The sequence below is a fragment of the Gymnodraco acuticeps genome, unplaced genomic scaffold (genome assembly GCF_902827175.1).
Source record: "Gymnodraco acuticeps unplaced genomic scaffold, fGymAcu1.1, whole genome shotgun sequence".
Lineage (NCBI taxonomy): Eukaryota > Metazoa > Chordata > Actinopteri > Perciformes > Bathydraconidae > Gymnodraco > Gymnodraco acuticeps.
In genome coordinates this window covers 3,587,787-3,605,312 of record NW_022991187.1, presented here as the reverse complement: position 1 = coordinate 3,605,312, position 17,526 = coordinate 3,587,787, and the positions used below count along the sequence as shown (strand labels likewise).

Genomic DNA, 17,526 nt, shown 5'->3' with positions numbered 1-17,526 from the left:
CATAGGATAAAGATGAAGATAGACATAACGTTTTTTGTTGACATATTGGGAAGTATCTTCATGCTTAGCTTAGCAGGATAAAATAGCAGATTTAGCATTGAAAAAAGGTTGTTTACATTATTTAATGCTCAAATATCATCATTTTAGATCTGTCTTTTGAAATTATGTATGTCTGAAATACTTTTCAACATTGAAGAACAACAACCTACTAATTAAAAATGGTGTTGTTTTCATGTTTACATTCCTAGCTTTACAGGTCAGACAAAGTGAATGTAAGTAAGCGGCTTCTCAAAAATGGTTTCTTTATAGGTAACTGTAGGTAGACTGACTAATGGGCATGTTGTGAATACCTTGTTAAAGGCCCCATGTCATGCTTTTCGGTTATTACCCGTCCCCTTGTGTGTTATGAAGGTGTTTATGCATGTAAACGGTCTGCAGAGTCAAAAACCCTCAAAGTACACCCTGTAGCGAGTAAAACTCTAACACAGAAAATACCTCCCCAAAACGCCTCGTTGGAGATTTCTCATTTTCTTCCTGGGTACTCTGACGTGGAGATACCCAGAGGCCACACTCTCTGCCAGCCTTTCACGAAACAAAGCTTCCCAAACCTTTCAGCGATTCATGCCGGATATGTACAGCGTAGGGCACTGAAGAACGATGCTGTTCCTACTTTGTTTGGACCAGCGGGAGATTCGGGTACACAACCTGTAAGTATTCATTGTTGTTTGTGTATTTATGATGTTTAAAACAAACAAGGTATCTACCACAACTGTTTAAATGGGTACACGTTTTTCGGGCAACTAAGTTGGGATCGTGGAGAAATGCTCTCCGCAGACCCATTCACAGCGTTATAAACCTTTTTCTTACTCAATATCAAGCCACACTTATTGTTTTTACTTCGGCTGTGAGTGTTTGTGTGTGCTCAGGATGAATTTAGCTTGTTCTCGCTGTATCGCCGAGAGGCTCGTTGCTGCGATCTGCTCCGTGGAGCGGACAGGCTTCCGCTCCTCGCAGCAGATCGCAGCAACGAGCCTCTCAACGTCCCGACCAATCAGAGCACACTGGGCTCACAGGGGGGGGGGGGGGGCAGGAGCTCCAACAAGCTGTTTAGGACAGAGAGTGAATACACATACTTTACAGAGATGCTGTATGAGAAACCAATGTGAGTTTGGAAAATTGTACAGTATAAATCTATTGTAGTAGCCTATACCTCAACAATGGAATTATGATCAGTAGAAATGGCCATGACATGGGACCTTTAAAGCCTTTATGCTAAGCTAAGCTACAGTAACTGTCTGCTAGCTTGCACTTTTTCATCTAACTTTCAGCCATAAAGCCAATAAGTAGATTTTATTTAAAAGGACTTTGCAACCCATGGCCAATTATAATTCTGTCAAAAATGTTAGGTTAAAGGTGGGATAAATATAACTTATGCAATCATAAAACAATGTGTATATTGTTAGAACATTATGATAATGTAACACATCTGCTACCTCTTATTTGCTGCTGCATGTGCTACACTGATTTCCCATACAGTCAAACAATATGTGTCATAGCGACAAACAGCTGTGTGAAATGGAACGAAACCACGCCAGACTATCCAAAACTGGAATCGAACGCCCCCCCAGAACTACACATGCTGGCTATTGTGTTTCGCAAAATGTTCTATGGGACGTCTCTACTGAACGTTTTCGTTTTTCCCACAATTAGAAGTTGCCAGTATTAAACACATTGGTGTTATCAAATGTAAAACATATAATTAATAAATGGGTGAAAATAGCTTGTGTCCATAATGCGCAGCATTAATATATACCCACATGACAGCTCATTGTTACTTTGTAATTCTACTCCACTACAATTCAGAGGTTAACCTGGTATTTTTACTCCACTGCATTTATTTGAGTTACTTTGCAGATTCTGATTAATTATGTGAAATATAAACAATCCTTAAATCAGACTTTAGTTACACCTGAGTAAAATTCAGGTAAGGTGATTGTCAAGTGCCAAGAATCAGGAGAGATATTTGATAGTTGGTGCTTGAGAAGACTAAACATGTGTCTTCAATTGACATGAATGGAAACGAGTAATAAAGTATATTCATTACTCGTTATTCTCTACTAATAGTTCATTAAAGACTGTATATTATGGCTATTTTGCACATCCATTTCAAGATTTTCAAAGGTGTATTGACATATCATATACACAACTACGGTGTAGTTATGCAATGAATGAAACACTTGGGTCACAGGTTCCTCAACAGTGCATTACAAGACATCTATCAATATGTGTGTACCTCCACCATTAAACTGTCATATTCTGCACATTTCTTATTCTATCTACATAAGAGTATAATTAATATGTATAATATCAGTTAAAATAAGTGCTTCAACATAGTTAACATTGCAGGAAAGCAATATATTAGACGTTAAGTACTTTGTCAGGCTTAATATTTATCTGTAGATAGATACCCCCAACGTTTTTTTCTTATTTAAAAGAAGACCTTAATCTGTTATTTAATGTTTAAATAAAGGTTAATTCGTTTTTCTGTTTTGCACCTCCTCCTATTAATATCTTTGTACATTCTGCACTAAACTGTTTTATTGTAGAGATCACTTATAGTATCTTCTTGATTTTTTATATTCTATATTTATACTTTCTCCCTATGAAAGTATGTACTCTTAATATTTTTAACAAATAAAACACAATAATTCAATAACGTGCTTTAACCACTAGGCGGTGCACACAAGGTACACACAGCCATAATAACTTTGTATTATTAGTGTAGGACACTTTTGTTTTCTGAAGATGTGTAGTTTTATGCATGCTTTCACATAATTTTACAGCATATTGCTATACTATTTCAGACTTAGTATTTACATTCTTACATTTAAAGAAAATCAGTAATATCTTTAAAAACTACAGTCCTTTTCTATCAGCACCGTTATGGTGTAAATATAACCTATCTATGAATTAGATCAAATGTAAAAGTCAGCCGAATTAGTGTTGATACTGCAAGGAGACGTATTGTGTGAAGAGAAATTGAAGATGTGGTTTAATTGCTGATATATTTATGATCCACGTCAAGTATTCAGTTTCCGTGGCAGTTCTTCCAGTTTGTCCAAAGGTCTCCTAATCAGGGCTCCATAAATAAAGAACTACAGCAGATGTGTCATATTTAATGCAGCTGAACCGTGTATTATAATGCCGTTATGTGATGACTTCCAAAGAGAAAAGCAAGCACACTCGGAATAAAGTTTTTTTTTTTTTTAAATGTTTTTCGGATTTCATATCATATAAACACCATATGCAAACGTGCATTGCGGCTAAACAATCCAATCACTGAGCTTAAACCATAGCTGAGGATCTTGGGTAATCAGTTCAGTGGGTGTGTATCTGTTTCCAGTTATTTTATTTTGAAATTCTGTTCTTGACGGACGCCAAAAAAGCCAGAGATTAGAACAAAGATTAGAACAAATAAATAAAAACAAGGATAATTGTGTGTTATTGGTGAGTAAATAACAGTGTGTTATTTAGAAAAGAATAACAAATTAGAAGGAAAAAAAGATTTAAAAATACCGATTTCAGTATTCTGAGGCTGAGCCCCATTTATTTTCCTCACGGACGGCAAAAAAGTCAGACATTATACTGAGTATTGAGTAAGAACATGTTTTTATGAACCACACAGCTTAACATACTACCAATAAAAATACATTGCTTTTAAAATCGTTCTGTGTGACACGAAAAAAAGGCGAAAATCGTGTTGGTGAACACGAATCAATAGGCAAGGCAAGGCAAGGCAGGCAAGGCAAGGCAAGGCAAGTTTATTTATATAGCACTTTTCAACACAAGGCAATTCAAAGTGCTTTACAAAAAATGAAAGAGATTAAGAAAATGGCATTTAAAATCAGTCATTAAAAAGAAAAGCTAATAAAATAAACATTAAAAGAAAAAATACATGGATAAAAGTTACAGTGCTGTCAATTAAACATTAAAAGAAAAAAGTACATGGATAAAAGTTACAGTGCAGTCTAAGATATGAATAGTTCAATTAAAAGCAGCGACAAAAATAGATAGATTAAATGTTGTGACTATAACACGAAATACCGTGAGACTGGGTTGGATGAGAGCAGGGGTCGTCTAAAAATGGATACAGACCAGGGGGCAAGAACCTCAGCCACTGACTCAGACTTTGTAAAGCTCACTAATTGAATATTTACAGAGTGGTGGAAGGAATCTGGCCTTTGACACTGAATTGCTAACTTTCAGGAAACATGATGAAATGAAAATTATTTTGAATTTGCCCTGTTGATAAGGACTGTTGGATAGTTCTCTGTGCCTTTTCCTATCTCTTGTTTTGACATGCCTCTGTCCGTTGCAAGGATTTTAGTCTTTTTTGTTTTTATAATGCCAGAGTTGTTGGTAAAGCATTTAGCCTACGTGATTAAATTAAGGAGCACACCGCACAACAAGTAAACAAACTGAGCTCATACCCATTGTACAGGCTGTACAAACCGCTTTGGAAATGCCTAAAAATCATGACGTTGCAGAACGTAGATGCATGTCTCGCTGTGAACGTGTGTTTTGGTGTGTGTCATCCAAAGCTGCATGACTCGCCCTGGCTCTGACGTGGGGTCTGTAATAAGGCCTGATTGTTTCCGTTTGGGTCACATGTTTATCATGCCATCTCTCCGCAATACCACAGCACTCACCTCTCGCTCTTCTCTCAGATCTCTATGTTTTCCCAGAAAAAGTGCACTTCTGCTCCACTTTATGACCATATGTACCCCAACATGTTTATACACCTTTTAGCCATTTGCATTTGACTCTGATGTTGCGCAATTCAGAAAGCTGAGGGCTATTGGAAGAGCCAGTAATGAAAAACAGATGTTCAGAGCAGTTCATATAGTTCTAGGCTAATTTCTCAAAACAATGTGTTCACTACAAGTCAACTGTCATCCATTAAAAGTAATAACTTTAACTTGCAAGAAAACCGTAAAAAAATATTACAAGCTGTTATCAAGAAGGCTGCTGCGTGAGAATACAAACAGTAAGTGTTGCAACCTGTTAAAATATTGCTCAAAAAGGCACATCATAGCTGTTAATGATGTATAACATTTATCTCTTTACTTTAATTGTATTTGGAGTCATTACGTGTTGTATCTTACTGTGATGAAGTGAAGGAAGCTTGAGCAATTTGCAGCTGTTTGCTATCCTTCTTTTATGTGCACAAAGCATGAATAAATCACAAATAATCTGGCACGGCCCCAGCTGAATACTTTAGAAAGTAGACCCCAAGAGTGCTGTTAGGTGATGACAATGCTTCGCTTCAAAAACTAATTGCAAAGGTTAAAACTGTAAATAATGAGTGAAGGGCTTCTCATCTAAAAAAACATGTGGTTTTGATTACTCTGTGAAATACACATGGAACCAGTTTACAAAAATAGCCACGTGAGAGGCCCAGGGTATAAAAATCACTGACCAGAACAAAACAACAGAAACCTGAACCTAAGGCGGACAAGAACACATCACAAAACTCAGTCATGCCTTCATATATTTTCTCATGAACAAACAACCAAATAAGCATTTAGAGAATCTTTACAATGTACTTATCACACAAATATACAAACGTTACATATTATTTGGCTCAAAGAGGAGTGTTTACCTTACATTTTGACATTTTCTTCCAACAAAAGCTTTACACAAGATGTACTTTGCCTTTTCAGAAGTCATTTAGTGATATTAAAGACATTTACTTTTTTAAAGGTTTTGTAAAGAGAAGGAAAACAAGATCAATTAAACTCAAATCTGAACCATATAAGAAGTCGACTTTGTCACCTCCTTGTTTTGCATTTCTCCGTTTTTTGGCACCAGTAGCAACTCAAAAGGGTGGAACTGAAAGCTGAAGAGGACATTTACTGTAAGGTGACTACAACTTTGGAATTAACTTGCATGAAGTGAAAGGGTTAAAGTTTTAAGACATACAACACAAACTTCATAGTAATCTGTCAATCACATACAAGCCTTAAAACATAACCCTGCTATATTGTGTATTGTACTCTAAATATATACTTTAATCATGGTTTACTGAAGGAGACTTAAAACTGATGATTGAGAACAAAGCACTCTTTAGCAAAATCGTTATTTAGGTAATAAATCAAGTGAGAAATTGGGTAAATGTTTTCATAGACTTCCATACAATTGCGCTTCTTTTTACAACCAGGAGTCGCCCCCTGCTGGTTATTAAAGAGAATGCAGGTACTTCCACATTGGCAAGCGTTTGATGTTTGATCTTTTCAATTAATATCTACAGCCAACAGGCAATTAGCTTAGCTTAGCATAAAGACTGACAACAGAGCTATATCTCTTCATCACTATTTGTTTAATACGATCAGAAATGTGTGGTTTTATGGTTTGTTATGTGCTGAGTATCCAATAGTCACATCCAAGAATCTCCCCTGAGAATATGAACAGACACTCACTCAAAGTTCTACTTTTCAAACACAAGAACAGCATTCATTTAAACAAATCTGGCATGTGTTACGCCTACAAAATGAAAGTATATAAATCCATCCAAAAACACTCCTCGGTTGAAAGGGCAAATTATTACGACATTAGTTCAGGCATCTGTTTATTGTTCCATTGTCTAGATGTTTTGTGTCATTCCTGCACTCTCCTCATCTCGTGCTTCATTCACTTGATATAGGACAGCTGTAGATTTGAGCATGAAAACGCCATTGTACATTTTGCACAATGTACAGTATGTCCATGAACTCATTGACTCCTGAGCCGAGGGGGGTCCAGTCATTGTATTGCAACTCACAAGTACGTCTCAAGTGTACACACTGTACAAAGTAGAGTCCTAAACGTTGAGTTTTGAGTCCTTAGTCTTGCTACAATACTACTTGTTGCTTACAAATATTGCTCTTTTCACAAAGTGTAATGCCATTTTTTGACCCGCACACATTTCATATAATCTATTAGTATTCCTGCGCTCGGCGGCAGGAGTCAAGTATTTTCACGTCAAAAAGCTGAGGTCTAAATAAAGCCACAAGTCATGGTGATAAAAATCAAGACAATTTCTCGACTCCAAAGTCTCTGCTATCTGCTTCTGAGATAATTAACAAGGAAACATAGTTTGTAGTCTTGTTGAGTGATTAAAACTGTTTCAATTATTTTGTATATAAATGTCATTTTGTGGTCACACCTCTCAAAACGTCTTGCTTCTGGAGGATCCAACCGAAAAGGTAATTCCTTTGTAAACTATAGGATGACAAATCCCTGTGTTTTTAGCACTTAAACAAGTGTGGCTCCTTGAAAGCTATTGTACTTGCAGGCTTCTTGTTCTGAGTTTGTTTTGTTCGTGGTTCAATGCAGCTTTTATCAATCACTTTGGAAAAAAATGTCCACTAAATAAAAAGTGATTTAAAATTGTGCGTATAAAAAGCTGATAAAAAAAGAACAAATATCTGCAGAAAACAGCCTTTAGTGCATCCTGGCAGCTTTGAATGAAATGTTTCTGGTATCAGTACTTTACTCCACTACTTATTTTTCTGACAACTTTTTACTTTTACTTCTTACACACAAATACCTGTACTTTCTACTTCTCACATTTCCCAAACAGGCTGGTTCCTTTAGTCTGAATGTGTGTTTGGTGGCGTGGTCATTATTATTTAGAGTCATTGCGTGCCTATTGATTTGAACACGATCCGTGTATCCATCATTTCCTGGTCTTCTCTAAAGAAGAGGGACCAATGGAAACGTTGTCATGTTGCCGTTGTTCAGCATGGAAACATTCATTAGCTAACAATGACATTATTGTTCTATTAATATAAAGGGAGGTCACGTACTCTTTAAAACAGCTGCTAGTTATGGGTACTTTTTACTGAAGTACATTTCAAAGCTCATACTTCTTTACTTTGACTTGAGTAAAGAAGTTTAGTCTGTACTTCCAACAAGGATGTGTATACTTTTGCCATCTCTGCAGAGGCAACAGTTTTATCTCTCTTTACGTAGATACTGCTCTGGTGCACAGTATGTCCCGAAGAGGAGGTCCCAGTGGGTGAAATAGGGGGCGTAGTTGACATTGTGCAGAGCATGGTGGGCCTGGTGGCAGGGGGCTCCTCCCAGGCAGGGCAGCAGGCGGTGCAGAGCCCACGGCAGGTCGTATCCGCAGTGGTCCTCCACCGCCAGCCAGCTGTTGAGCAGGTGGAAGACGGCCTCGCTGAGCGGGTGGCAGCCGACCAACCAGGAGCTGCTCAGGGCCAGCAGCAGCAGGGACAGGAGCTCCAGAGAAGAGCTGTCCTGAGCAGCCAGGGCGAAGGGGAGGTGGTGCCGGTGGTGGTGCCGGTGGATCCTGCGGTACAGCCAGGGCACCCTGACGAGATACACACAAACACATTCAACTCTCACTGCTGGGGAAAATCTGTACAAAAATGGGGCGAAGCTACTTCAGGCGCACCTCGTCCCTCTTACAACCAACCAAACACATTCTCCTAAACTTGCCGCTCTATTTAAAAGTCACCTATTATGGAAAATCCACTTTTTCACGTCTATTATACATAAATATGTTCAACTCTCACTGCTGGGGATAATCAGCACAAAACTTGTCGTGGATAACACTCACAACATTAAAGAATAAGAAAAAGAGGAATCGATAAAACACAGACACAGAGATGGTTGAAGTCAAATACATAAGAGATACATTATCTTGCACCAAAGCAGTCAATAATGTAATGCACTATAGACCAAGATAATCTTACAGCTTATATACACTTCAAACTGCATGCATAGTTGAACTCTTCCTTACCTGATACAGTATTATATTGTTTTTTCTATCCCCCCAGACTTTAAATAATCCTATAATTAAATTACCCTTTTCTGCTTCTTACAGAAATAGGTAAGTCACATGAAACTAAATGAATACTCGTATGGCTTAACACAGGCTTATTTTGTTTATTTTCGTTAAATACTTAAAATAACAATACATGTGGCTGGACATGGGACAAAACTGATTCACTGTTTACATCAATATATGAATAATTATGAAAAGTGAAAGTCCAAGTTTGTAATGTGGGCTACATTGCAAGTTACATTAGGTGCAGGTTGTTACAAAAAATAATTATTGATTAACTACGTAGACTTACATAATATTGTACTCGAATATAATTTTTACTTAGATATTTCCCTTTTATGCTCCATATGTTTCTACTCTATACATCTAAGAGGCACATGTTGTATCAGGTACAACAGCATCACTGATCAACATTGGAATAACTGACAAGATGTTGCAGACTGCTCACCTGTGCATGGCCACGTGAGATATGAAGAAGAGCGTATCAAAAACCAGCAGACACGCGAACACCTCCACGCACAGCTCCCAGCAGGAGGGCGCGAGCAGGGGGAACACCGCGGGACTGCACAGCGCGTGCAGCAGCGCGGTGGCGGGCAGCACGGAGCTCAGGTATCTGCTCAGCACGCGGAGGAAACACTCCCCCCAGCGGCGGAGCGAGGGTGGGGGGCCCGAGCCTGCAGACACTCTCCACGAGCGTACCCGCTGACACACGCTGCCCAGCGCGTCCAGCGCGAGGAAAGGTGTGCAGAGGAGCACGTGCGTCAGGAAGGCGTAGGAGGCGGGCAGGTAAGGGGAGAGCAGCACCTCGCGCTGCCCGGCCTGGACCGCCTCCCACAGACCCTGCAGCACGGGAGCCTCCGAGGGGGGGTTGAGCATTACGGAGTTATTTCACCAGCTGCTGCATCTCCAGCGTCCTCCAAGTCTTATACAAGAGTCCCTTTGAAACAATCTTTTAAAAATCCGTTTATAGACGATATCCTCAAGAGATGTCCACCTTTAAAGCACCTGCAGAAAGATCAGTCCTTTGTCAAATCTCTGCCATAGCCTACATGTTTTACAAAAAGGTAAGTTAAGGATAACTTTTAAAACAAGCTGTTTTTATATCCTTTACAATTCTGTATCCACATATCTCCTTTTTGATGTCCTCCCATAAAGATGAGTCCTTGATAACATCTAATTTATCGCCATATATTTTATAAAAAGGTGAGTGATGTGTCTCTCCTCGGGTGCTGCCTCACCTCTTCCTGAAAGAGCTGCTGCTGGAAGACTTTCTCTCACATGGAGGAGGAGGAGGAGGAGGAAGAGGAGGAGGAGGAAGAGGTGGAGGAGGAGCCCCACCTCCACATGAACACATAATATACAAAGCGATTTATGAGTGACTTGCTCGCCCACGTCTTGTATGCAGTGTGTTACACAGTACATTTACTCAATAACTTCACTTGAGCACCATTTAAGGGACTTGTAATTAGGGCTGGGCGATTTTTTCTGTTTTCACGATTAATCGCATTTTTACTTTCCTACGGTTTGTGAAATGGCTAAACCGAAAAACCGCGATTTTTTTTTGGATCTGTAATCAAGTTCCTGCCGTTGCTACATTAGTTCAAACAGTAACAACGCACTATTTTTCTTAGCGGATGCATGTCAATTTAAATCAATACAAAACTATTTTTTAAATCAATAAAATCATTTTCTAAATCCATAAAAGCATTTCAATTAATATTGGGAGTCATGTCGTTACTTTGCTGAGAATTTGGCCATGTAATAAGCGGGATAATGTGCACATTGCACATTGCATAATGTGCCTTCATGCCGATCCCTCCGCAAAAAAAACGGCTCGTTCGCGGGCGAGAGCCGGCTCCCGTCGTTCACTTAAATAGTTCGCGACCGACACATCACTACGACAGACGTAGCATAAAAATGTCCACGAACACAGATGAAGAAGAACTCATTCCTAAAAAAGGTACCACTTCAGTAAGTTCAGTTGTATGGAAGTGGTTCGGGTACAAGCAGTCAGACATAGAACAAACAACTGTTCTGTGTAAGGTCTGTAGAAAGACGATCGCTGCAAAACATGGGAACACAACCAACTTATTCCAGCACCTGCGACAGAGACATGCAGTGGTGGAAGCTACATGAAGCTAACTTCCCAAGACTGAGTTATCTGGCCAAGAAATATCTCTCCATTCCTGCCACAAGTGCCCCTTCGGAGAGGGTTTTCAGTACGGGGGGTAATATTGTAACATGCCAAAGAGCATGCCTCAAGCCAGAGGCAGTAGACAGGCTTGTCTTCCTCGCGAAAAACCTGTAGAAAACTTCCTAGAAAGTTAAAGGGATGTTATTTTGTTTGAGGGTATTTTTTTATTATCATTATTTGTTGTATTTGTATCATTCAACATGATGATATTTTTAAATGATGAAACCAGTCTGAAGTGATTTTTTTGTTTGATGCCAACAGCAAGACTAACCTGGAATTCATGCATTGCAATTATTCTAATGGTTAACTTCCTGCAAGCTATAACAAACCCCAATATTACCTTTCCTGAAATCAACATCCTGTAACCTGATTTATTTTGGACATGTTTTTCTATTTCACTATTATATTAAAAACATATAACAATATATATTTTATTTTTTAAAATGTTTAACTGATGACCTATAGCCTTTATATTTTGTATTGGAACATAACAAAAACATATTTCATAAAACAGTTTTACATTTTCAAAGATATATGAGGCTTTATACTTTCTTTTAATTTTCTTTGAGATATGATTTGTTGAAATGATTGACAAAAGTGTATAATGTATATTTTTCTCACATAACTAAATATGCAACCCAAATTATTCTGGACAGTGATATTTAATAGGTTTTCTTTCCATGCAGGTGCATTTGGAAATAATAGAAATGTTGAAATTGAAATGAAACCAGATGCAGTCAACATTTCTAACATCAGATTCAGTATTGGCATTTTTTTCATCCGTGAACCTTTGTTGGAAATGTGGATGATCCCAAAATAAAATGTCAAGTCCTCACATCTTCACTCCAACCATCTGTTTTATTCTTCTTTTTACTCGCCATACTTAACTCACCACATCCAGGAGGATCCATATCATTTCAGAAAAAAATCGAGGTTTAAATCGAAAATCGTCCATTAGTTAGAAAAAATCGAGGTTTTATTTTTAGGCCAAATCGCCCAGCCCTACTTGTAATCTCACTTTTTTCCTTTTATACTACTTTGTAGTCCTGTACTTTTACTACACTAAATTCACTTGACAGCTTTAGCACCCCCTTAACCAGATGTGATGAACACATTAATGCATAAATAATACAGTAATATAATTTAAACGATTACATTTTAAATGGGCCATTACACATCATTTACTTTTTAAGTAGTTTTGAAGCCAATCCTTTTTTTTACTTTTACTTAAGTAAGACTTTGAATGCAGGATTGTTGTAACAGAGTATTTTTTACAATTTAATATATTTACTAAATTAAAACATTTGAGTCCACTTGTTCAAATATACAAAGCAAATCTTAAGTGTTCGGCTCGCCTGTCTTGTTCGCAGTCGTACACAAAGTACATTTACTCAATTACTGTAATTATCTTAAACAAAAAAGAAATGAACAATAAATAAACATTTATGGGTTAAAATATCCCACAGCAGTTTAAAATTACCTTTTGTAAACATGTTATTGAATTAATAATCATAATTTGTATATCATAAATGATTGTGAAATGTTCCATTATGCGTAAAGTAATGAGTACTTTTGGTACTTAAATATATTTTGACGCCAATACTTCCGTACTTTTACTTCATTAACGTTTTGCATGCAGGACTTTATCCTGAAACAGAGTACTTAGATTGCCAGGTTTACTTAATTAAGAAAATTGATTCCACATATTTACTTGTGCAAATAATCAAAGCAAATCTTAAGTGTCTTTTGCTCTCCTATTTCTTTTTAATGTTGACTCTAGGTAACTAAATACATGAAGGAATCCCCTGATGCCAGTATCAGCTTCACGCTCCACTTCCATGCCACGCTGCTGGAAACACAGGGGCTTTCTGGGAGCTTTTCTCTCAGTGATGGTGAGCTCTGATTACACTGCTGGTTGCAGATAGTGGCAACTTAGATTTGGATAATGTCTCAAGGGAAAATAGACAGAAGAGGATTGGTTCACAAACTGTCAGAATATGAATGAATGATGCAGAAGGATAATACACATTTTAACATCTCAATGATCTTCCCATCATTGTTCTTTCGTTTCTTTTGATTTCACAGCTGCGTATTTGTTCTCCTTGTACTACATCTTGTTCTTATGATGACAAGTACACAAATAAAAATAAGATGCCAGAAAGGATTCCTTCAATACCTATGCTCAATATGAATCAAAAGCGAACGAAAGCTTAAATTCGTTCAGAGTTTCCTGGAAAACAACCATTTGAAAATGAAATGAGACAGTAACTCCTGTACCATGGATAAAAGTCCTCAAAAAAAACAAATGTTCAACAAAGAACCTATGAAGAATACAGTTTTAACTGTACAACTCTACAAAATACACTTGAGTAAAGTTAGAATAATAATAATGAAGTAATGAGGGTTTCATTAAGATTCAATAATGCCATTAATGATTGCATTTTGAAACTCTTGTTGCACTTGCCTTCATAGACAAGTTTCAAGGAGAAAAATAAATAAAAGTGAAATAAAAATGACTGAAACTGAACTGTGCCATTAAAAAAAACCTCTTTATTCCAAGGTATTAATTTATCGTGGAAAGGTATATTTTAAGTGTCATTCAGTTCTATGTAAACTTGACTTTGCTGTGGTTGCACGGCTTTGTTTCAAACCTTTAATACTGGCTAACTTCTGTTCTCTAGCATTCGACAGAGAAGTGTGCCACTGTGACAAATTATTATACGGATGTTGCTTGTTATAATTAACATGTGTACTTCCCCACCATTTCAATAGAGCCTGTCTGACTGTAATGTGATCACGCTGTTCCCCTTCCTTTGTTTTCTTCACTTTTAGAGTGTTGTCATTTGTTTGATCGAGGTTCAGATTTCTTTAGCACACATTGCTGCAGGGTTAACTGGCCTTCCAGCTGAAAATAGATACAATTATTTTTAATGATTTAACTCTTTATTAAACAACACAACTTTGCTTTAAACTTGTAGATCATTTCTTACAACAAGGTGATTAAGTGTGAAACCACATTTTTAGTATTAGTATTATCAAGTGATTATTAACATCAAGGCTGGATTAGCACTCAGTTAAAGGTAGTGTAGGTAATTCACTTCAGAAACACTTGTAATATTCCATGAAATGCTCTTAACATCCCGATAGCAATGAATACATTAAATGCTTTGACAATAAATACATACAAAAATGTCATCTGTGGAAGCCGTGGCGCTGTAAAAATCACGACCAATCATCTGAGCCGGCCCGGCTAAAGTAACTGGATGGCCTACCTGCCTGTCAGCCTTCCATCTGTGCACAAATTTATCTCGTGCCCTCATTGGTCATGTGCGCGTCCGTGTGTGTTGGAGGAGGGGCTCTGTAAGGAAGTCTGAAGGAAGGGGCAGATTTTTTTCGGCTGCGTACTTTCAAATTCTAGCGCACTCGAGCTGGTTTCTCCATTCTTACCTACCCTTTAAAGCCCCAGGGCCCCACATTCCCAATCAGTTGACTGCAGGGTCGGCTCTAGAACAAATCAAATGGGGGGGCAATCATTTACCAAGGGGGGGCACATACTGCCGTCAACAACCAACACACAAACACCAACGCAACTTCAATTAAAAAAAACATGCTGTAAAGTTTATTGTCTTTCACACACATTGCAGGGGTGTAGTGCTATTGTATAGCGCACCTATGACTTGTGCATACATGCACGGTTGTGGCACGACCACCAAAACAGAAACATATGGACATAGGCCACCATATGAAAAGTGTGCAAATGTATTTAGTATCCTATCCATGTGAACATGTTTTAGGTGGGGGGTGGACCTAACGTCCTCTAGGAGGGTCTGGGGGCATGCTCCCCCGGGAAGATTATTTTTAAAATATTGAAGTTAAAAGCATCAATCTGGTGCACTTTGAGAGCAAAATGAAGAGATCTATGGATAGTCTACATCTCTCAGCATCCATATGAAACAGAACTGTACACAGATTTACTTTTTCTTTATGGATATTTTACTAATCACTCCCCTTTTAAATGGTATTCTTGTGTTATTGTCCTATAGTAGGTCATACCCGTTTTTCATTTATTCTCTTGTTCTTTAATAACTATAATGATCATATAAAGGTAGCCTATTCCTCGCAAATACTTGTTTTCATAAATGGTCACCAAACCGTTTGAGACCCACTGAGATAACTTACACTAAAGTGAACTATCTAAACACTGAGAGTCCTTTACCTCACTGAGCTGACGTTATAAGATCCTCTCAGTCTGACAGGAGAGGACTCTCCTCCACCTTGGTGTAGAAACAGCTCTTTATATCCGTTAGCATAGCTAGCTAACCAGATGCTAACAACAATATTCCACGTTACCGCTCGCGCACTGACAAAATGCGCTCGTGCCACACACAGAGAGCCGAGCTTAAATGAAACACAGAGACCCATGTACTTGTACTGTACTGTATATCATATTATTTTCGATGGCTTTACTGTATAATCAGTGTAACAGATGGACAGATCGCCACTGGGCTTTCATCTAAACACACAGCCACGTAATGATAACAAAACAAAAGTCGGGGTCATTGGTCAAGCAACACACCAATCAGAGAGCAGCAGTGAGCACACCTCAGGCTGTGTTTCATATAAAGAATAAATAAAGAATACAAATGTGTATTCTTTATTTCTGATGTATTTCACACAAAAAACTTTTGGTGGAAACGTTTTAACTTATATGATTACAAAAAAAAAAACGGCAAAGTGGCAATAAGGCTTGCCCACCCTGCGTTGGGGGGGCACAGTGACTCATTTGGGGGGGCAGGGCCCGCGAATGACCCCCCATGACGCCGACCCTGGTTGACTGTAAATAATGAGTTAAACTGTGGGATCGGTACAGTAATAAAAAGTGTGAAGTGGAGTAATCCCCCATGAATAATAATACTCTCTGCCCTGAGTCAAACGGTAGTAAAGACTTTAAAGCAGCTATAAGCAAAACTCTTATATTGACAATGAACCAAATGAAAAAGGAGGTTGCTGCTGCTCCGCTCTCAGGAGCTTCATATTGAGTTTCAGCTCATTGTTTATCTGTCGACTGCAGCAGGCAGCTGTTTTGAGTTAAAAAGCTCTAAAACTGCCAGTTAGCAACTAGCTGGTGAACATAGTGGACCATTTTGCAGCTAAAGAGAGATGTTTCCTTCAGGTAAAGAGAGACACATACTATATTGATCCAAGTGGAGAAATGCGTGTGCTTCTTGTAGAAAGAAAAACACAAAGCTAAAGGAAGAGGAGGTTGTTGGTTCAATCCCTCTGACCTGCAGGATAAAGGTGGTTGAGGACAGTGAAGAGTTTTCCTTTACTACAACTGGTGCCCTTGAGCAAGGCTCCTATAGCTCCTAACCCAAAACGCTTCATTTTTGCACAAATGAAAGTAATTGCGTAAACAATTTAAAGCAAAATAAGTTATGCAATCAATCATTTATTACAAATGACAAAATTCTATTTCAAATTAAAGCCATATGTTTTGGCTCTATGGGACTTTTTTTTAAACATCTTTAAATTGAGTTTACAGACTTTCTCTAGTCCTTCAAAATTAATTTGTTTTGGTTATTTTTCGTACAAAATATTCTTTATTTTCTTAGTTTTATGATGTATAAGTCAATCTTAATATAGCTAATTGTCATTCATACTGGCAAGATTAAAACCACCTGCATGTTCTAATCTAAAATCATCATCACATCAACACTTACATTATGAATCTTAATCTTAACTAATAAGGTATTAGTTTGTGGTTTCCTGGAAAACAACAATTTGATATTAGTATAAGTAAAATCGGAACAATAACTCCAATATTTGTTATAAAGGTTTCAATATACAATATATATAATTAAGTTTACAGGGTGCAACTTTGCAAAGAAGCCTTACATTTGATGGGAGGAACTCCTCAATATGATCATTCACTTGAGCAGGCTCAGACGTTTTTACCCAGTCATTCATGAGTAACTATTAGTTGTGGGTCTGAGCGCAAAAGGTTGGAAACAGTCAGAAGCAACTCATAGAAAGAGGGACATCTAAATCCATTGATCCAATAACTAACTCCAAATATGGCCGCATCCGTCTCTGTGACTCATGGATATAGTATTTCCTGGTATATTATCGTGCATGATGCATGTTTATCGGAAACACATGTGAAATAAAGCATGACTGAAGTTGGTACCCCGATATGTTCGATCAGATCAAGATGTGGACAATATGTTAGCAGTATACTCTTTTAGTCTTCAATGTAAATATCGTTTACTGTTTTAAAGTGTGTGTCAGATAAGAGTTGCCACACCCCTTCACAACCTGAACCCTGTTCAAAAAAAGTTAAAATTGATGTGTTAGGAAATGAAAACGGTAAACTTTCATTGTTGCTCAAAAGAACAGTTTTTCTCAACATGTTAAATAATCTAATAGGATTATTGCTGTGTATAACATTTAAATTCAAACTGGTTTAATTATTACTCCAAAC

The 17,526-nt window shown here is 37.9% G+C and overlaps 1 protein-coding gene across 1 annotated transcript; it reads right to left on the bottom strand.

The window, feature by feature from the left end:
• Positions 1 to 7,818: 7,818 nt before the first annotated feature.
• ch25hl3 (cholesterol 25-hydroxylase like 3) lies at positions 7,819 to 10,102 on the bottom strand. Its single transcript, XM_034238438.1, has 2 exons — positions 9,300 to 10,102; positions 7,819 to 8,374 (listed from the first exon to the last, which is right to left on the bottom strand). The coding sequence occupies exons 1-2, from the start codon at positions 9,725 to 9,727 to the stop codon at positions 7,996 to 7,998; spliced, it is 807 nt and encodes a 268-aa protein (XP_034094329.1). The 5' UTR covers positions 9,728 to 10,102; the 3' UTR covers positions 7,819 to 7,995.
• Positions 10,103 to 17,526: the final 7,424 nt, after the last annotated feature.